Source organism: Cnephaeus nilssonii (assembly GCF_951640355.1).
Source record: "Cnephaeus nilssonii genome assembly, chromosome: 7".
NCBI classification, from domain to species: domain Eukaryota; kingdom Metazoa; phylum Chordata; class Mammalia; order Chiroptera; family Vespertilionidae; genus Cnephaeus; species Cnephaeus nilssonii.
In genome coordinates this window covers 96,395,122-96,417,279 of record NC_137078.1, presented here as the reverse complement: position 1 = coordinate 96,417,279, position 22,158 = coordinate 96,395,122, and the positions used below count along the sequence as shown (strand labels likewise).

Sequence of the window (22,158 nt, the reverse complement as noted above, 5' to 3'; positions counted from 1 at the left end):
AATGTTCTTACGTTAAGTTCCAGCAGTGACTAAGCTCTTTCACTGAAGAATCCTAATGGAGGACTATGGGCTGAACAGCTACAGAACAGATGAAAAGAGGATCTTGTTGTGCTAAGGGGCTGAACCATCTTTTGAAGCATGTTAGATTCTATTTCTTTGCATTTTTGAAGAGAACTAATGATGGGGAAGAAGCTAGTTTTGTATGTTAAATTGTGTGAAAGTCACATAACATAAAAGCAACAATTTTATAGTGAGCAGTTCAGTGGCATTTTAGTACCTTTATGATGTTGTGCAGCCAATCTCTCTCTAGTTCCAACAGCTTTTCATCACCCTAAAAAGAAACCCCAGCGCCATTAAGTAGTTGCTCCCTATTACCCTTTTCTCCTAGCCCCTGGCAATCACCAGTCTATTTTCTGCTTCTAATGATTTATCATAAAACTAGAGGCCCGATGCACAAAATTCATGCAAGGGGCTCAGCCCTGGCAGCCCTGGCTGCCTTAGCCCTTGCAGCCCCGGCTTCATCCAGAAGGTCGTCCTGTCCGGTATAATTAGCATATTAGCCCTTTATTATATAGGAGGATGTGTGATCTCTTGTGTGTGGTGGCTCTCACTTAGCATAATGTTTTCAAGGTTCGCTGTAGCAGTACCTCATTCCTATCATGGCTCAGTGATATTCCATTGTGTGGACATACGGCATTTCGTTTATCCACTCACTCATTGATGGATACTGTGTTATCTTACCTCTTGGCTATTGTGAGCAGTGCTGCCGCAATCCACGTGCCTGTTCTTGTATTTGTTTAAGGATTTGTTTTTCAAATTTTGAATGTATTCCTAGGAGTGGAATTGCTGGGTTCTGTGTGGAACTTTTTCAGGACCCGCTATACTATTGTCCACAGGAGCCAAATCATTTTACATTCCCACCAGCTAAGTACAGTGGTTCCAGTTCCTCCTCATCTAAAGCAACTGGTTATTTTCTGTTGTTTTGATTGTAGCCATCCTACTGGTGTAGAGTGGTATCTCATTGTGGTTTGATATGCGTTTCCTCAATAACTAATGATGCTGAGGATCTTTTCATGTGCTTATTGGCTATTTGTATATCTTTGGAAAAATGTCTGTTCAAGCCCTTGCCCATTTAAAATTTTGCCTTTTGCCTTTTAATTGTTAAATTTTAGCCATTCCTTACATAATAAGGATACACATACTATACCAGATATATTATTAGCAAATATTTTCTCCTATTTGTGGGTTGTCATTTTGCTTTAAAAAACACACTTATCTTTATTGTTGAAAGTATTACAGATGTCCACTTTGTTTTATTTTTCCCCATTGACCCCTTCCACCCTGCACCCGCCTCTCCTAGCATTTTACTTTCTTGATGGTGTTCCATGAAAGACAAAAGTTCTTAATTTTGTTGAAATCTAACTTACCTATTTTTTGGTTACTTGTGCTTTTGATGCCATGAAAACTAGTTTTTAACTTTGAATTTATCAGTCCCTTTTTTTATGATAAAGATTAATGGGAGGAGGGGGACAATGTGGGGATAAGGACACATCTGTAATACCTTATTCAATAAAGAAAAATTTTTTAAAAAGGTGAATGGGAACAGGAGAATAATCTCAATACAATCATCGAAATACCCTAAAGTGTAGGTAGGCTGCAATATTCCATAAGCTGGGGATTCTTCAGCCACAGAGAAATGTCACACGATTGAATCGCAGGAGGGTGAGTGTGAGCCCTTTCTTTTCCTTTCCTCCCAGAGGGACTTCGGATTTCTTGCCCAGACCTGGGGACGCTGTGATGCTGGTGTGCTGCCTGGCAAGGAGTAGAGCTCATTCTTGGACCCTTGGAATGTCTGGCTTAGTTTTTTGTCTTTTTGGCCTTCAAAGATACATAGCCATCCTGAATTTTAAGCCACTAAAATTATTAGGAGAGGGGAAATATCAGAGTATGTCTTCTGACAAATGAATCTTAAATTGTACAGGAAAACAACAGAACCTTGGTCTTTCTGCAACTCGAGTCAGACTTTTTCTTCTATGATTTAAAGAGAATTCTCTTTCTTACAATGGAGGTTTTAGGCATTTGCTTATGAGTACTTAAATACATGTGTGAGTATATACATATGTGTGAGTTATATATTATAATTTTTTAAAATTCTAGTTTACAGGAGGGAACAGGAAGGCCTGTGGCTTCCAACAAGGCCGTTACCTGTGCAGAGCTCGTCTTAGATGTCTCGCCAAAGACACAAAGAGTCATTTTAAAGAAGAAGGTAAGAGAGCTTAGAATTTGGAGTTTAGAATAAAAGATTTTTAACGCTGGAAGAAACTCAGTTCTTTTGGTCCAACCCCTCATTTTACAGCTGAGGAAGTGGAGACTTAGGCGGAATGACTTGCTCAAGGCAGGAACATGGAGCCTTGATCTGGTTTATTTCTTCCCACTGTCCCATGACGCCTGCACTAGGAGTCCCAAGCCCTTCCCATCTTTGATGCCCTTTTTGGAAAACTTAATTCTGTTTGTTTTTTTCTAATATGTGATATCATTTTCATTACTCTATTTTTCTGTTGTAGTACTCCCCTAATCTACGTATTCCTAAATGTAATGCAAAAATGATCAAACTGACAATTTTTCCCATTTTTATGCTGACATTATTTTCAAGTCAGTTTAGGGAAATGTTTATGCTAATAGACCTATATATAAAGACAGTAAAATTTGGCTAGAAATATTACAAATGACAGAAGAACTGGTAATAAATAGTTCAACCTTCAAAATAAAAAAAGTTTCAGGACACAGAGTTGCAGAAGTCACTTTAAGAGAAGGGAGCTTGCCCTGGCTGGTATGGCTCAGTTGGAGCATCGTCCCATGCACTGAAAGGTTGTGGGTTCGATTCCTGGCCAGGGCACATACTTAGGTTATGGGTTCAATCCCCGGTCTAGTGTGTACAGGAAGCAACCAATTGATGTTTCTCTTTCTCTCTTGCTTTCTCCCACTCTCTTCCTCTTCCACTGTATAAAAATCGATGGAAAAAATATCCTCGGGTAAAGATTAACCAAAAAAAAACCCCCAAAATTCCCAAGGAGAAAATATTTATAACTAACAGCAATCAACTTACTATGACTTTTGAATACAATCAATTTATAAATTGGAAACTACTAATATAGTATACTTTCATTATAAACATGGTAGGGGAGATGATTTCTGGTATATGAGATTATTAATTATCACATATTGAGAATATCACATATCTATATCTATATATCTATATATATATCTATATATCTATATCTATCTATATATCTATATATCTATATCTATATCTATATCTATATCTATATCTATATCTATATCTATATCTATATCTATATATCAAAGGCTAATATGCTAAGTGTCCGACTGTCTGACCGGTCGCTATGACGCGCGCTGACCACCAGGGGGCAGACGCTCAACGCAGGAGCTGCCATGATGCGCACTGGCCATTTACAGAGAAATGGCAACGCAGATCTGGTGCTCACAGAGCAACACTCGGCTTCCCCCAAGCGGGACACAGGCCCCGCCACCACACCTGAGTGACAGCCCACCAAGTTGCAGCTGACACTGCCAAGACCCCATGACACAAAATGCGGCCCACAGACCAGCCCAGAAATGGTGGCTGTGGGCACCGGGTAATGATGTCACGTAGCAATGCCTGGCTTCCTCTCCCTAGCTACTAGCCTCCTTGCAGTTTCTTCAGCTCAGGAACACAACTTGCTTTATAGCCAGGTGGAAACATTTCACACTGTAACCAAATGTCTGTGAAGCGTTTTCCCATGTCTACTCTCTTTTGATTCTCACAGAAGTTCTGGAGTAGGTAGATAGGAGACTCGGGGGAATCCTATTTTCTTTTTATTAGCCAGAAAACAGAGATTTAGAAAGCTTAGAAACTTGACCTGACTGAAAAGAAGTAAGAAATGGTGGACCTTGAAAATGACTTCAGGTTTTCTCACTGCACAGAATATAGTCAAACACTGTTGCAGTTAAATATTTTACCCTTTGTTCTCCCTGCGTGATCTACAATAATAATCTGCTTCATGTTGATATTTACTGCTATGTTGTTGACAATTACCCGAAAGAGAAGTTAGGGTGTTTCACTGGGCTGGAAAAAGTTTAGCTAAATCAGAAAGCAGGTCTAATTAAACAAGTTTATTCTATATCTATAAAAGGCTAAGTTGACTTGCGCATGCGCTATACATATAAAGCTCTTGCTGGCGCCAGTCGCATGCGTGTGTTTCGATCTGTCATTGTGGATCATGAATTTGGTTGACACTTCTATTATAGAGAAAGGATGAATAGTGATATTAAAATATTTTTTCTAATTAATTTCCTTTCAATGTGCACGAATTTGTGCACTGGGCCACTAATACTTTATATAATTGGATCACTTTTTAAGGTAAGGGCACCCAAGGGTCACCATTTGGAACAGCAGTTAATCAGCAGTATTGCCAGTGGAGGTGATTAGGTTGAACTTCACCTGACTAGTTTGCTCAGAAAATATTTTTTTAATTTACATTATTTGTAATTTTTGGTTGTTTGGTTCAAGAGTGTAGCCCGATTCATCCTAAGTGCAACTAGGGATTAAAACTATGAAAGCTTGAATTTAAGCCTTTATGTGATGTGGAAACGTCTTTTAGTGTACTTGAGAACTTCTCCCTTACACGGAGCTGTGGCTGCACATGACTGCTCTTTCTGGTCTGCCCACAGGAACCAGGGAAGCGTTCTCAGCTGTGGAGGATGACCGGGACCGGCATGCTGGCCCATGAGGGCTCATCAGTGCCTCACAACCCCAACAAGCCCTCAGCAACCCGCTCCACCGAGGGCTCTGCCATCTTAGATATTGCTGGGCTAGCTGCCGTAACTGACAACAGGTAATATTGATTCAAGTTCATTGCTTTCGAATTCACTCAGAGGAATTCTATACCAAAAAGCGAGTCTGTAAATGAAGTAGACTCGCTTTGTTGTTTTCCTCAGTGACAGAAACCTCTTATGTTCCCAAATATGAGCATAGGGCCTTTATTTTATTTTTTTAAGCTATGGAGATGTTTAAAATTAAAACAATAAGGATATATTATAAAAAGTGAACGTTTCTTTCACCCAAACTTCCATTCACCATTACCCCCTAGAAGTGAACAGTTACTTTTTAAAAATCTTTAAAAAAATTATGCTAAATCTTTTGAAAGCAGAAATAAATTATTTAGAGAACAATCAAGGAGTTGTGGCTAACTCCTTGGATTCAAATCAGCTCTTTAGCTTTGACTGAATTCCTTTATTTGCTGTGCCTTAGTGTTTCTGTGAAGTCAGTGTATTTGTTTTCAGGTAATACCTTATTTACTTCCAGAACAACTTTAGATGACCTATAAGTTAAAACCCACTATAAATAAATGTGTTTGGAAATAAAACAGAACAAAGACTACTGAAAATATTTTAAAATGTGTTTGACAACCCTTCTCATACTGCATGATAGCTAGTCCTTGTGAGAATGCAAGAACCTATACTATTGTATATGTAAATAATAAATATTTTATATAAATATATACATATAAAATGAATCCTTAAAGTACTACTGTTACTCCATGTCCCTTTTTGTTGCTTTCCATTTTGTTTTATTCCCCTTTCCTCATTAAGAGATACCAGCTGCCATAGGGTCCAAGCTAACTGCCCATTAGATTTTAAGGGAAGAGGATATTGGAAGGACGAAGAATAAAACTGTGGTCCTAGTATTCCCTTCAGCCTGAACTGTATGACTCAGAGGACTCACTGCATTTCCCTTTATCCCAGGTATGAGCCGCTGATGCTCAGGAAGCCTGATCGCAGGAGAAGCACAACCCAGACCTGGAGTTTCCGTGAAGGAAAACTGACCTGCGGGCTACACGGGCTGGTGGTCCAGGTCTGTAGGTTTTGGCATCCTTAGTGGCAGGGAGCAGTAGTTCAGGCTTCTCTGAAATAAGGTCTCAATGAGGAGATACATGACATGTTCAATGGAGAGAACTAATTACAGAGCAAATGTGTATTATCTCATTTTATCAGGAAAGTCAGGAAACTTTTGTTGTGCCTTTGTGTATTTATATGGGCAATGTTCTTGAAGATGATACATATGAAATATATGAGGAATGGTTGCCTCCAGGGTGATGGGATTTTTTTTTTATTGGCTTATTTGGATTTTTTTCTTTGACATAAATTACTTACGTAATTTTAAGAAGAAGGAAAGAAAAATGTCTACTGAAAAAGCCCACCTCTAAGTGAGATGGGTTGGTTTGAGACCTGTGAAGTTAATATAATAGCTGCAAGAGTCCTTGGTAAAGTGTTCTCAGAGATGGTGAGTAGTCATCATGGGCTCTTGATTCTGTTTATTTCTGCATTCTTAGTGGTGCCCAAATAGCATTTAATTATTATAGCAAAAGTCAGGGTGAAGATTGCTGTGGTCAATTTCCCCTGTCCTCTAGTCAGCCAGTCTGCCCGTGATGAACTCACAAGTGCTTTATAAGCAAATACATTTGGAAAATTACCAGGAGTTTGTATTTTCTTCCCTTGGGCGTCAGGCTGGCAATGAGACCATGGATCTGAGACAGGAAGGTGTCTTGGGGGTTTGGGCTTTAGCAGAACATGTGTGACTGGGCATGCAGATCTGCCTCTGCCTGGGGTTTTACCCAAGAGGTAAACACGAAAACATCAGGCCCTGGCCGGAGAACTCTTAGAGTGTTGTTGCTGGTGGAAACCAGGCTGTCCTTCAGAATGGGAGCTTGTTCTCCAGGGTAGTGAGCAAAACTGCAAGGAGCCTCTGAGTGCTATTTGGTGAGATTTATTTTCTTTATCTCTATTGCCCTTAGCTTTTTTCATCCAAGACAAGCTGCTTACTTACATGAAGCACACATCTGGAATGGATTTGTGATTTTCAATTAGCAATACAATTCAGACTTCTAGAGGCAAAAGGGGGCTTGTTATAATTGTTGGGTTCTGAGTCTGATCCTGAATTTACTTCTGGCTTGTTTCTAAAACCCATGCAATTCTGATTTTCTTAGAGCATTTCCCTCCAAAAAATCCCTTTTGGTGTTTGTTGTTTCTTTTTAAAAAATATCTTTTTATTGATTTCAGAGAGGAAGGGAGAGGGAGCGAGAGATAGAAACATCAATGATGAGAGAGAATCATTGATCCTGCAACCCGAGCATGTGCCCTGACCAGGAATTGTACCATGACCTCCTGGTTCATAGGTCAACGTTCAACTACTGAGCCACGCTGGCTGGGTGTTGTTTGTTGTTTCTTGAATCTATGGTATCATTTCTCCGGTTGTGAATGACCCTGTTATAACAGTGTTCAGCTGAGCAGAATGTGTTTTAAGTAGGGAAATAGCTTGTTTCAATCATATTATTCAGAATAAAGTTTTTATTATAGGCATTTTAATGTTTTATGACACTGCCTTTATAAAGTTGTGTATGACTTTCTTTCTAAATTTACAACAGTCATGAAAGCTTTCTCCATGTTGAAATCTGTCCTATAAACCCAGTTCAAAGTATCCTTTTCATTGCTCAGTATTTAAATATTAACAAAGGGGATATAGAGACTAGCCATTGTCTTCTCTAGCCCTGTATTTGCTCTGCCATAGGCATCATCCTGTAGACTTCCGTTTTACTTGGAGCATATAGCAGGAGGTACAGCCCTTTTCTGCAAAGGCCTGAGTAACCGAGGATCAGACGACATTCCCAGCCTCCTGTTTCAGAAGAGGCCCCATCTTTTAACTCTTTGGATTGGTTGTTCAGTCATAGGCCTGTTTGGGGAGGTTTTCAACTCTAGAATGTGCTTCTTATTGGAAAGCTGAATGATAATGATAATTGCTTTATTTTCAGATTGTCTCAGGTTTTTAAGCAACCCTAATGAGACTACTCAGAGAAACAGGGCTTTTAGTACTTTTTTAAAAAGCTGTTTTTAATGATTAGCAGTTATTACTAAACCAAAATACTCTATTCATGGAAGTCCCTTACTCAGAATTCCCTGAATTCATAGAGCATAACTTTTCATCTTGCCCAAGTAATTCTACTGTTTTACATCATCTATAATGTTGAAAAAAAAATAGGTAATGCTTTACTGTACATTGACCATGACCCTTCAAAAGAAGATTTAAATTTGATAACTTGTTTCAAATGACACGTTAAATTGTCAAAGTCAATGCCTTTACTTTCGTCTTTTCTTACACATCTTTATTGTGTCTTTTAGGCCAAAGGAGGGCTTTCTGGTTTGTTTGATGGAGCTGAAGTCGTTCTTGGTCCTGACACTTCCATGGAGATTTTGGGGCCAGTTCCACCTGAACAACAGTTTATTAACCAAAAACTGAGGCCTGGTTCTGGAGTGTTATCTATCAGAGTCATCCCAGATGGACCAACTAGAGCACTACAGGTGATAATTTATCTTAAAAACTGACATGAAAGAATCCTAGTACCCGCCCCCCCAATGGTTAGTTATTCAACAAATATTTATAAAGATACAGTGTCTTCATTTATAAAGTGAGGATAAGACCAACCTCACAAAGTTGTTAGAAGAATTAAAGTATAAATATAAGAGGATATAAAAAATAAAGTACTAGTATAAGAATTGAAGATAATGCAATGTAACCTGAGATAGTGCATCATAATCCATAGTACCTCTTTAAAAAACATCCTATTTTAGACAAAGGTGAATTGAGGTTTGCATATTTTGACTTGAGCTGTAATTCTGGATCACCTACAGATGCCAGCCCCACTAGAAGAGGGTTTCAGGTCTACATGTAGCTTGGCCTTTGCCATGTAGACGGGAACAAGTTTGTTTCACTGTGACGTAAATCTTACCTTAGCAGTGCTTTGGAAACCATTAAATTCCGTAGGATTATTGACCATGCAGTGAGTTTTGACCGACACAATCTATATGGAATGGGTTTCGCTGTATAAATATAAGCCCTCTTAGTACACTGTTTTATTTGACCTCAGATAACGGATTTCTCTCAACGGAAAAGTGACCGTTCATCATATGAAGTGGATGAACTTCCTGTTACTGAACAAGAGCTACAGAAATTAAAGAATCCAGGCACAGAGCAGGAATTAGAAGTAAGTTTTAAGTATTGCAAATTCATTTCTTTATCATAAATTTGGTTAGAATTTTGCTCCGGGTGTTCTCAATTTAGGCCTCCTCTTTTCTTTCTGCCTCTGTGAACTCTAAATATAGGTGTTGCTTCAGTGTTTAATGTTATCACAACATGAATGTGTTAGTATGTTAGTTAAATGACAGCTAAAGAATGTGACAAATGTTGCTAAATTAAGATGACAGTGAACAAAGCTAAACTACTTGATTTAGACAGGAACGAAGGTGCTCCCCCCCCCCCCCCCCCCAGTTGATTCTGACATGTCCCTTCCCCTCTCTCTGTTTGGATATTGGGAAGAAAGTAAAAAATTGAAAAGGAGCATGAGATGAACACGAAAAAGCACACTTTTTTCAGTGATCTTTAAAAGTCAAATATCTATATGTAAAGCACTGTATTGGATATTAGGCTAGTTCAGTGAATAACTTATAAAGAACTTGCATCCCAAATAGGGAGAAATATTGTAAATAATTATTCCCTTAGAATAAATGCAGAATGTTATCAATACTCTGATAGAGGTATTATCATATCAGACTAGAGTTCTGGATGGGTAGGGAGCTGATGGAACTTAAAGGCATCAAGGTGAATAATATGACTAAGTAAGTGGTTTTCATCTGCTTAGGGATGAAATCCCTCTGTTTTAAGCTGTCAGCATGCCATATTTTGGTTTCCTTTCAGGTGCTTGTGAAGTTAGAAGGTGGAATCGGGTTGTCCTTAATTAATAAAGTGCCAGAAGAACTGGTCTTTGCAAGTCTTACAGGAATCAATGTGCACTATACACAGTTGGCAACCAGTCATATGCTTGAGCTCAGCATACAGGATGTACAGGTAAGGGGCAGGACAGTTTACAGGGGTCCTCAAACTTTTTAAACAGGGGGCCAGTTCACTGTCCCTCAGACCGTTGGAGGGTCGGACTATAGTTTAAAAAAAAACTATGAACAAATTCCTGTGCACACTGCACATATCTTATTTTGAAGTAAAAAAACAAAATGGCAAAAACACCCGCATGTGGCCCGCGGGCCGTAGTTTGAGGACGCCTGGTTTAGAACTTGTTAATCTCCTTGTGTTCTTGCTGAATACCCAACCAGATCCAGTGTTTGGTGTTCTAACAACTTCAGTGCTTTGGCAAAGTACCTTTTTGTGGCCTTCAAAAAGTCATTCTATGAAAGCAATTGTTTCTACCTACATTTGTGTCATTAATGTTTGTATATAGCAGAATTCTGAATATAGCAGCTAGTCTAACAGTAACTTAGATAACTTAGTCAATGTGACATGGAGGAACCCAGGGTTCCCCATCTTGCCAATATTAGAAACAACAGGAAGACATCTATCCATCACTCAGAGGAACTGAAGTTCATCATAGGAAGAAAAGACAAGGGAACTGGACTTGTGCTTCTAGCCAACATGTAGTGACAGGAACCAGATTTACTCTCCTACATGAATCGACCCCTAAATCCAGATAAAACAAAGAGATAACAGGTCCAAGATACTGGACATCAGGCAGCAGTGTGAGAGGTGGGAAACAAAAGAGATGAGCCTTGCAGTTGCTCAGCTTACTGAGAAAGTTTCCCGGCCATGGCACTGGGAGGGGAGGGGGAACTAGAATGGATGAGTTGAACAAACAGAGCTGGAGTCCTAGCACTGAGGCAGCTAGATTTCAGAGGACAGCATACCTGGGAGGAACATGCTTCACAGAAAGAAAACATGGGAGCCCTACAGAGGGGCCCTATGAGTATTCAGCAGAGGACAGATCAGTGATGTGTGTGAGGAAACTGCCATCCGAACCATCCGAAAGGATCTCAGCGCTAGCACCTGCTGCTCCCCAGCGCTGGAGATGGTGCTTCTTCCTCCCAGCCAGACTGGATGTTGGGAGGAGTCCTCCACCAAGTCTTGCCTCCATGCTGAGCTATGATTAGCCCTGGGCTGAGCACTGCTCCAGACCTACCTAACAAATCATAAAAGGAAGGTCTGAAAGGATAGATTTGTTTCCAAGTAACTTAACTGCATCCTGAACATAGCTCAAGATGTAATGGAAAACAAAAATATTCAGCAGCCAAAGTAAAATTCACAATATCTGGCATCCTATCAAAAAGTACCAGGTGTGCAAAGGGGCAGGAAAACACAATATAAAATCAGAATAATCAGTCAAAAGGGACCCAGAGCTAACACAGATGTTCGAATTTTCAGAGGACATTAAAACTATTATGATAACTATTCTACATGTTGAAAAAGTTAAGTAGAAACATGGAAGATATAAAAAACTCAAATTAAACTTCTACAGATTAAAATGAAATGAAAAATACACTGGATTTGATTAATAGCAGATGACACATTGTAGAACAAAAGATTAGTGAACTTGAAGACGTAGCAATAGAAACTGTGTGAATTTAAATAGAAAATAGACATATCTCTTTATTGTACTTCATTATGCTTCACAGTTACTGTGTTTACAAATTGAAGGTTTGTGGCAACCTTGCGTTGAGTGTCTATTGGTGCCATTTTTTATTTTTTTTATTTTTTATTTTTTCTAGAGTTGGTGCCATTTTTTAATAGCATTTGTTCACTTTGTGTCTCTGTCACATTTTGATAATTCTCAATAGTCCAATGTTTTTCAGTATTACTACATTTGTTATGGTGATCTGTGAACAGTGATCTTTGATGTTACTATTGTAGTGGTTTGGGGGTACCATGAGCCACTCCCATATAAGAATGCATACTTCATTAATAAATCTTGTGTGTATTCTGACTGTTCAACCAAATGGCCATTTCCTCGTCTTCCTTTGCTTATTCTGCCACTCGCTTAGACACAACTTGAAATTAGGCCAATTAATCCTATATAATAAAGAGCTAATATGCTAATTAGACTGGATGGCAGAATGACCTTCCAAAACGACCAGTGCGAGGGGGGGGGCGGGGGGGCGGGGGGGGGGGGGCGCGGGGCTGCAAGGCAGCCAGGGCTGCTGCAAGGGCCGAGGCGGCACCTGGGGCTGTGAGGGCCAAGCCCTTTGCATTGGGCCTCTAGTAACTCTATAATGGCCTGTAAGTTTCAAGTGAAAGGAAGAGTTGCATGTCTCTCACTTTAAATCAAATGCTAGAAACGGTTAAGCTTAGTGAGAAAGGTGTGTCAAAAACCAAGACAGGCTGAAAGCTAGGCCTCTTGCACCAGTTAGCCAATTGTGGATGCAAAGAAAAAGGTCCTGAAGGAAATTAAAAGTGCTACTCCAGTGAACATATGAATAATAAGAAAGCAAAACAGCCTTGTGCTGATAAGGGAAAAGTTTAATGATGGGGATAGAAAAAGCAAACCACACTATTCCCTTAAGCCAGAGCCTAATCCAGAGCAAGGACCCAACTCTTTTCAGGTCTCTGAAGGCTGAAAGAGGTGAGGAAGCTGCAGAAGAAAAGTGTGAAGCTAGCAGAGGTTGTTTATGAGGTTTAAGGAAAGAAGCCATTTTCATAATGGAAGTACAAGGTGAATCAGCAAGTGCTGATGTAGAAGCTGCAGCAAGTTATCCAGAAGATCTAGCTAAGATAGTAATTGAAAGTGGTTACACTGAACAAGAGGTATTCAGTGAAGATGAAATAGCCTTCTATTGGAAGAAGATGCCACCTGGGACTTTCATAGTGCAGAGGATAAATCAGTGCCTGGATTCAGAGGACAGCCTGGCTCTCTTGTTAGGGGCTAATGTAGCTGGTGATTTTAAGTTGAAGCCAACTCTTATTTACCATCTGAAAATCCTAGGGCTCTTAAGAATATACTCAATCTATTCTCTCTGTGCTTGATAAATGGACAACAAAACCTGGATGACAATACATCCTTTTACAACATGGTCAACCTAGAATTCTATGCCCAGCAAGTATACCTTTCAAAAAATAAGGGTGAAAGAAAGATGTTTTTATACAAACAAAAGCTAAAAGAACTCATACCAGCAGATCTGCACTATAGACAATGTTAAAGGACATCATTCAGGCAGAAGGAAATGGTACGAGATAGAAATCTGGATCTACACAAAGGAAGGAAGAGTACCTGAAATGATGATAACTTGGGGGTAAATACAATAATTTTCTATTTAAATCTCTTTAAGCGGTAATCAACTTGTTTAGACAAAAATTATTATCACTATATTTTGAGATCTATAACACATTAGAGTAAAATGAATGACAATAATAGCATACTGTCTGGAAGAGGAAAAATGGAACTATATTATTAATTTTTTTATACGTGAAGTATTATGATGTCATTTGAATGTAGGCTGTTAAAGATGAATATCACAAACCTTAAAGCAACTACCAAAAGAGTTACACATAATAATCCAACAAAGGAGATAAAATAGAGTCATAAAAAGTACTTGATTAATCCAAGAAAAGGCACACAAAAGAGGAAAACTCAGAAAAGAGCGGATGGGACAAATAGGAAGATGGTTGATTCATCAAACCTAACTGTATTCAATGTACATGCTCTAAACACCTCCAATTAAAAGACAGAGGTTATCAGATTAGATTAAAAAGCACGACCCAATCATATACTGCCTACAAAAAACACACATTAAAATTAAAGACACAAATAGGTTCAAAACAAAAGAATGGAAAAAGATATACCAGGCTAACACTTGTCATAAGAAAGTGGGAATGGCTAGATTATATCAGACATAATAACTTACAGAGCAAAGAACATTACCAGGTGTTAGAAAGGTAATTTCATAATGATAAAAGAGACAGTCAATCAAGAGGGCATAACATTCCTGAATATGTAGACAGAGCTTTAAAATATACAAAGCAAAAAAACTGAAAGAAGAATATAGACATACACAATTATAGTAGAAGATTTCATTGCCACTCTCTGAATATTTGGTAGAACAAATAAGCAGAAAATCATGAAAGATATACTAGATTTGAACAGCACTACTAACCCACTAGGCCTATTGATATTTATAGAACACTCCACCCAGCAACAGCAGGACACATGTTCTTCTCAAGCGCACATGAACATTTCCAAGATGGACCACATTCTGGACCATAAAACGATTCTCAAAAAATTCAGAAGTATTTAAGTCACACGCAGTGTGCTCTTTGATCACAATGGAATTAAAGTAGATATAATGGAAAAAGAGTTAGGAAAATCCCCCAAATATTTGGAAACTAAATAGTAGACTTCCAAATAACCCATAGATCAAAGAGCAAATCAACGTAGAAATTAGAAAATACTTTGAACTGAAGGAGAATGAAAACACAACATATCAGAATTTGTGGAATGCTGCTAAAGCTGCTAAACATCACCAACAACAAACCCAAAATAAGCAGAAGAAGGGAAATAATAAAGATCTCAGCAGAAATTAATGAAGTAGAAACCAGCAACTACAGTAGAAAAAAATCAAATAAAAAGCTAGTTCTTTGAGATCGATGAGACCAGGACTAAAAAGAGAAGGCACAAATTACCAATATCAGGAAAGGGAGAGGTGCCAGACAAGTAAAACCTCCTCTGGGAATGGAGGTTTTGGGGGAGCTGCATGCCCAGCATGGCCCCTCCTCGGGCTGCCAGGCCCCTGTGTTTTTACTGTGGTTGCAGGGCTGTTGGTTTCCCAGGCCACTGTGGACCTGGGGAGGACGAGGGGAGTGACAATGCCACAGAGCTTCTGTTCTTCTCGAGTTTTAGCTAATTTTCTCGAATAAATGATCCCTGGATAGTTGCAAACCTTTAACTTTCAGAGTTCTGAAAAACTAGATTTTGACAATGTTTGCCAGTTTTGTTGTGACGCTATCAAGACAATTCTCTTTGTAACATCATTCCTGGGATCCTCCTCTCCAGCCTTCACCAAGATTGAAATGCTGCTATTGTGGGTCTTCAGTGAGACTATATTTTTACAGCTGCTGTTTAGACAGAGTCAAATGGCAAGGGTACTTCCTGAGTGGCCTGCATATTGTGAGACCCCAGTCAAAGGTAAAAATGAGAACTGAACCACTTGGCTGTTTTTGTTTTATTTTGCCTTTTCATGTCCCAGGTGGACAATCAGCTCATTGGTACCACTCAGCCCTTCATGCTCTACGTGACGCCTGTGAGCAATGAGAATGAGGTCATTGAGACAGGCCCTGCCGTGCAGGTGAATGCGGTGAAGTTCCCCAGTAAGAGTGCGCTGACCAACATCTACAAGGTAGGCTGGTGGGGTTGAGCTGTGCCAGGTTTGTTCTCTCACAGCCAAGTGTCTGAGCAGCGGAGCAGGGTGTGGATGGAAATAGTCCCGTGGGGCGAAGGCACAGTGGCTTATTAAATTGTGGAAAGGAATTGACAGGAATTCCTCTTAGCACTGTGTTCTCAATTGTGTATGTGATGACCTTGCCCGTGGTAGCTCTGGCTCCATTGGGGGCCAGAGTCTGTGAAGTCTTGGTGGGAAAGCATAGTGTCTTCTAGTCTGATCGGGACCCAGGCATGATCCAGATGTGTTATTAAAATAGAGTAATCCAGAATACTATTGGAAAAGGGGCAGGAGGGGTCTGACCTTGTGACTGACATCCTCCTATGGAAGCTACCACACCATTTGCTAAAAGCGGACCATTCAGAGATAAACTTTCTTTCCTGGAGAATCTGCATGTATAAGCAGGCTATATGGCAGCAAGTCCTGGAAAAGTAGGAGCTGACAAAGAGGTTGCTTCCTATAGTTCTGGTCCTTTGTCACTGGTGTGATGAGGCCAAGCCTCACGTCCATAAGCCCACACTTGCTGCTCCTTAAACTAGCTGCCAGCCATGTGAGCTCAGCACTGTGAAGTTCAGCCACCACCGTGCATCTGAAAGTGTCATGCTGACTAATGAGACCCAGGTGCCCTCAGAACCAAACAATCAGGCGATGAATTATCTAAACATGTGGAATTTGGGGCTAATTGTAACAATGTAGAGAGAGATGAACCAGAAATACTTTGGCAATCTATGTATATAAAAGGCTAATATGCTAAGTGTCTGACCATCCAGGTAATGACATCCCGTAGCAACTCCCAGCTTCCTCTCCCTAGTGATTAGCCTCCTTGCAGTTTCTTCAGCCCAGGAACACGACTTGCTTTATGGCCAGGTGGAAACATTTCACACTGTAACCAAATGTCTGTGAAGCGTTTTCCCATGCCTCATCTCATTTGATCCTCACAGAAGTCCTGGAGTAGGTAGACAGGAGACTCGGTGGAATCCTTTTTTCATTAGCCAGAAAACAGAGATTTAGAAAGCTTAGAAACTTGACCCGACTGAAAAGAAGTAAGAAATGGTGGACCTTGAAAATGACTTCAGGTTTTCTCACTGCACAGAATATAGTCAAACACTGCTGCAGTTAAATATTTTACCCTTTGTTCTCCCTGCGTGATATACAATAATAATCTGCTTCGTGTTGATATTTACTGCTGTGTTGCTGACAATTACCTGAAAGAGAAATTGGCGTGCTCCACTGGGCTGGAAAAAGTTTAGCTAAATCAGAAAGCAGGTCTAATTAAGCAAGTTTATCCTATATAATAAAAGCCTAATATGTTAAGTGTCCAGTCTATTCAACCAATCAAAGCATAACATGCTAATGATATGCTAAGGCCGCTCAACTGCTCCCTATGACATGCACTGACCACCAGGGAGCAGTCAACTGGTTGACCAGTCGCTATGATGTGTACTGACCACCAGGGACCAGACGCTCCAACCAGTAGGTTATCTTGCTGCTGGGGTCTGGCAGATTGGGGCTGAGCAAGGAGTGGGCCTAAGCCGTCAGTCAGACATCCCCTGGGGGCTCCCGGACTGCAAGAGGGTGCAGGCTGAGCTGAGGGACCCCCCGATTGCACGAATTTCATGCACTGGGCCTCTCATCTATATATATAAAGCTCTCACTGGCTCCAGTCGCATGCGTGTGTTTTGATCTGTCATTGTCGATCATGAATTTGGTTGACACTTCTATTATAGAGAAAGTGCAAATAGCGATATTAAAATATTTTTTCTAATTTCCTTTCAATGTGCATTAACTTCCTTTCAATGTGCAACAGGCCACTAGTATGACTATAAAATCACGTGAGTAAAGAATTCATAGCATGTCATTGGGGCCTTTGCAATGGCACAGAAAAACTGAATGGGAGTTTTTTTCTGGGCTTCACGCTGTAAGTCAGAATTCCTTTATCCCTAGCACCTGATGGTCACGGCTCAGAGGTTCACAGTGCAAATTGAAGAGAAGCTGCTCCTCAAGCTGCTGAGTTTCTTTGGCTACGATCAAGCAGAACCAGGTAATGTTGAACGTTCTAGGTTTGTATCTGGGAATTGGCCCAAGAATGGCATTTTTTAGCCTGCTTGTGGAAATAAGGTTTTTGGGTATAAGCTCTCTTTCCACATCGTAGCCTGAACTAGGAAGGTTTGTGTTTCAGTTTTCAGAGTATTGCTTGTTGACAGATTGAAGTACATCTGGGCGTGAAGGAGGCTGCTCGGAGGTGTCCTGGAATGCCCGGCGCTAAGCCTTTGGGAAGCTGTATACTCTTCCTCTTTGTTTTGCGTTTTTGACTCCTCTTCTCTAGGCTGACAGAAATGATGGTAGTTATTTAGCACACCACTTTGTTTCCTAACCTTTGTTTATGAAGCAGACTGAGGGCCAAGAATCAGAAATCCCTTCGGCAGTTCCTTTGGTTTAGTTGAAGAAAAAAAATTGGCTAGCCTCAACACCTTAACTTTTTACATTCATCCCCTTATGCCTTACATAGGTTTTTAATTACTTTACTCTTCTTTGGAGAGGGAAGTAAGATAAGCTGTTGAGAAAACTACGTTTTTCAGCTACAGAAATAATTGAGCTGCTGTCTTTTTGTTTTAGATTCCTCATCGTGGCCTTTGCAAGACTACATACAGCCTAGAGAAAATCAGTGATGCTTAGTCTTTTGAAGACTACAGTAATAGTTGAGACTGGAGAAATGATAAAATAGGAACATGTATGTTTATTGTCCATGTCTGCTAAAGAAAGAAAGGATCCCTGGACATGTGTGCATATGCACATACATACACACCATGCAAGCAAAATATTTTTGCCTTTTTATTCCAGACTTGGAATTTAAGCTTTTCGTGTTTTTGGGATTAAGAGCAAGATGCTGTCTGTTTAGTGCTGTGTTTTCACTTTGGGTTGGAATGCCAGTGTTTATTTGTGCTTAGACAGTCACTTAAGAGCCTGCCTGGCAGGTATCTGTTTTCTTTTGGTAACTTCCTGAGAAGTTTTACTTTAAATTTGATTGGACGTGCTTTTCCTGTAAGTTGCTCTAAATAATTTCCCCTCCCCCACTCCACCAAGCATCGTCTTGTGGATTTAGATTCTGTAAAGGTCTGGCCTGCCTTTCACTGGAGTATCTTCTCTGCTTCCTATTTCTGTGTCCTGATTACAGATAAGCTGGGCTCTGTTGCAATATCTTTTTTTTACCCCTTTTTTTCTATAAATAGAACTATAATAGCTTACAGCATTAATGTATTTGGTAAGTAGATATGTATAATATCTTTGTTGTTATTTCTAAGGCACATGAAGCCAAGTGAAAATACGCCGCCCAAATGGGTATGGGCATAACATTGAGTCAAAGGGCACATTGCTGTGGTTTAGCCCTTAACCTTTCTACTTCATGAGATAATAAGTAAAAAATAGGCCTCGACTCTGCTATTCAAACAGGTGCTCACCGTTTGGGAGAGAGAATGCTGCTGGTTGTGACATCAGTTCTTCATAGCCTGCAGCCTTTTTCTTTCTAAGGCATTATGTTTTGTTCCGATTCGTTATTTATTGGTCATTGTTTATTTTGATTTGGTTAAAATACACTCCAAGTACTTACTTGGATGTCATCTTCTGAAATAAATTCAGAAAATCTAGGTCATCTAATCTAATAATAGACAAATATGCAAATTGACCGCACCTTCACTACGCCCAAGCCACGCCCACCAGCCAAGCCACGCCCACCAACCAATCAGGACGAATATGCAAATTATCCAAACAAAGATGGTGGCTAATTTGCATATCGCGACAGCGTAGAAAGAAGCCAAGAGCTGCAGAAGGGAGCAAAGCTGCAGAGAAGCAAGCAAGCCGGGGGGAGGAGAAGGGAGGAGCGGAGGCGGGGCTGGGGGAGAAGGAAGTTGAGCAGGCGGGGCCGGGGGAGAAGGGGCGGGGCCGGGGGAGAAGGGAGGAGCGGAGGCGGGGCCAGGGGAGAAGGGAGGAGCAGAGGCGGGGCCAGGGGAGAAGGGAGGAGCAGAGGCAGGGCCGGGGGAGAAGGGAGGAGCGGAGGCGGGGCCGGGGGAGAAGGGAGGAGTGGAGGCGGGGCTAGGGGAGAAGGGAAGAGCGGAGGCGGGGCCAGGGAAGAAGGAAGGAGAGCGGGCTGGCAGAGAAGTTAGAAAAGCAGGGGGGCTGGCGAAGAAGGCGGGGCGGGGGAGAAGGAAGGAGCGGAGGCGGGGCCGGGGGAGAAGGAAGTTGAGCAGGCGGGGCCAGGGTAGAAGGGGCGGGGCCGGGGGAGAAGGGAGGAGCGGAGGCGGGGCCGGGGGAGAAGGGAGGAGTGGAGGCGGGGCCAGGGAAGAAAGAAGGAGAGCGGGCTGGCAGAGAAGTTAGAAAAGCAGGGGGGCTGGCGGAGATCGCGGGGCGGGGGACAAGGGAGGAGAGCGGGCAGGGTGGGGTAGAGTGCAGCAGGAAACCCTATTGCAGGATTTTTCCTGCAACGGGAACGCTAGTTTATAATAATAATAATGACAACAGCAACATGGTTTTTAGAAAACTCATTACCAACCAACACACTCATGAGCTCTCACTTCCCCATCCGGATTATTTCCCCAAAAGTGCTCTGCCAGGGGGTACAGAGTCACAAACCAAAGATTAAGCTATTGTGCTTTTTTGGTCAACAGCATGAAACAGATCTGCTTTTACAAGGAAATGCATCAGGATACTGTGCATAATTCTGAACCATGAAAAACTAAGTTTAGAGGGAATTGGTGTTTTCATTTTTCTGTGAGTTTTTAAATATGTGAATCAAGTGTTTGAATCATGAGGCTTCAGGAGATTCATTTAAAAAAAAAAATTCTCTTTGTACCAGAGGTTGAAAAATATGACGAAAACCTCCACGAAAAGACAGATGAGCAAGGTGGAACACCAATTCGCTACTACTTTGAAAATCTCAAGATCAGCATTCCCCAGATCAGGCTGAGCGTGTTCACCTCCAACAAGTTACCCCTGGACCTTAAGGTGAGCTGAGATCTGGATAAGTTTTAAACAATGACTTTTCCTCAGAAAAGAGTGAGTGTGTTTACTCTTTGCTTTTTCTGCCCAGCATCATTTGTAACAGACATTTTTACAGGTTTCCTTCTTTAGGGGGTTTACTGACTCTGTGTGTGTGTGTGTGTGTGTGTGTGTGTGTGTGTGTGTGTGTATACATGTTCATTTTTTAAAAATGTTTAAGTATGACTTTGCTGAAGATTAAGGTGTAACAAAAGAGAAGACAGAGAAGTACATTAGAACTCACCTGCTCTCTGCTTAGCTCTTGGCTCATCTCAATGAGGTAAAAGCCTCATTGCCTAGGACTGCTCCCAGACTCAAGAGGAAAACTACCACCGAGACAGTGTCTTCCTTTTGTGCCCAAGACCTACCTGCCCTCCTGCTTCTCTCCTCCTCTCTTTGTCTTCCTCGTCTTGAATGGGTGACATTAGAAATGCCTGCCACTTCAAGGAGGACGTGGCCACATACCCTCTACTCACAGAGACGTGGCCTTGCCTACCCCCAGACCAGATGCAACACGATCATCTTGATACGCACCTGACGACACAGTCTGAGTAGCTTCTTCATTTTCTGCAATAAAATCTTTATTAGTCTGGTCAACATCAGATCATATTTGGATAAGAACAGGGCCGAGTGGCTGCTTCATGAAGGCAGCAGAGTGGGGCTGAGCTGCTGGGCCTGCTGGTCAGGATCAGGGGACGGGGATTGCTCCTGCAGCGTAGACTGGCAAGGGTGCCCTTTCTGACGCACTGCCCACTGTCCTGTCTGCTTCATTTGCTTTAATTTCATGTTTCCCAGGAGACTGCAGATACTTACAATTAGCATGGGCGTGGGGGAAAACCATGGGAAAACCACTATCTTGCTAATATCCACAAGTATCCACTTGACTTCTGTGACCCTTCGGAATGGGTTTGTTTGATAAAGTGTATATTCCCCCGAGCACTTGGCACTCGCCCAGCGGGCCAATGTTAAGCATTTCCTGAGAGTTAAGGACTTCTTGTTTTTAAAATCATCTTACTAAGAAACACAGACACCTAAATATTCCTTTTAAATTGCTCCCAGCAGAAAACTTGCCCCCAGACTGACAAATGCAGCATGATTTTCTCTGGGGGAGTGGCCCCTGACAGCGTTCCATGGTGGTGCCGCTGCCTGTGTGCTCTGCATACAATAGGCTGGGAATCATTCAGGCCAAAGTTTCACTTGGCACTCTGCTTAGGGAACATTTTAAGGCATTTCTCAAACGATTGTTAAGGAAATTCAGTGGAGTGGCCACATAATGAGGTGTGGGCGGCGGCCACTCTGAGTGGGGTACATCAATGTTTCAAGCAGGGTGCTGGGAATTGTTGGGACTTCAGAGTTAAATTCTCAGCTTGTAGAAGTCACCGTTTTACCGTGTCTTGGTTTCTCCTTGTGGAGCCTGGGACTCATAAAATAATGTCATTTATTCAAAGAGTTTCCTAACAGAGTAATATCCCTTTATTAGCCGCTCTTAGGAAGAGCAGCGTGCTCTTTGTGATGCTATGTAATGGCTGAAAGTATGTGCTTAGGAAATGGAGCCCTGTCCCAGAGCAGGAGTCGCAGGAGTCTGACTAAAAGGTAACCGTGTCTTTGGTGTTGAAGGAATAATTATCTCGATTCCCTTGACTCCAGGCCAGAAGTGAGGCTGTCAGAAATCTCAGAGCGCCGTCTCTTCAGGTTTACACCGAGGGAACGTTATTGCAGATAGTCTGTTCGGAGGGACTCGAAGCAGTTTCACATCTGCTATCTCAATTGGATTCCTTCCTTTGTGATGGGAGAAGGGGGAGGTAA

The 22,158-nt window shown here is 41.3% G+C and overlaps 1 protein-coding gene across 5 annotated transcripts in view; it reads left to right on the top strand.

Annotated features, from left to right (window-relative positions):
• Positions 1-22,158, top strand: part of VPS13D (vacuolar protein sorting 13 homolog D) — a 224,219-nt gene that overhangs the window by 113,513 nt on the left and 88,548 nt on the right. For all 5 annotated transcript variants that reach the window (XM_079777542.1, XM_079777539.1, XM_079777543.1 and 2 more), the window contains 9 exons: positions 2,158-2,266; positions 4,732-4,895; positions 5,806-5,914; positions 8,236-8,415; positions 8,982-9,098; positions 9,809-9,958; positions 15,130-15,279; positions 17,266-17,362; positions 20,171-20,319. In XM_079777542.1, coding sequence (XP_079633668.1) covers positions 2,158-2,266; positions 4,732-4,895; positions 5,806-5,914; positions 8,236-8,415; positions 8,982-9,098; positions 9,809-9,958; positions 15,130-15,279; positions 17,266-17,362; positions 20,171-20,319 — 1,225 coding nt within the window. The remainder of the gene's footprint in view (positions 1-2,157; positions 2,267-4,731; positions 4,896-5,805; positions 5,915-8,235; positions 8,416-8,981; positions 9,099-9,808; positions 9,959-15,129; positions 15,280-17,265; positions 17,363-20,170; positions 20,320-22,158) is intronic.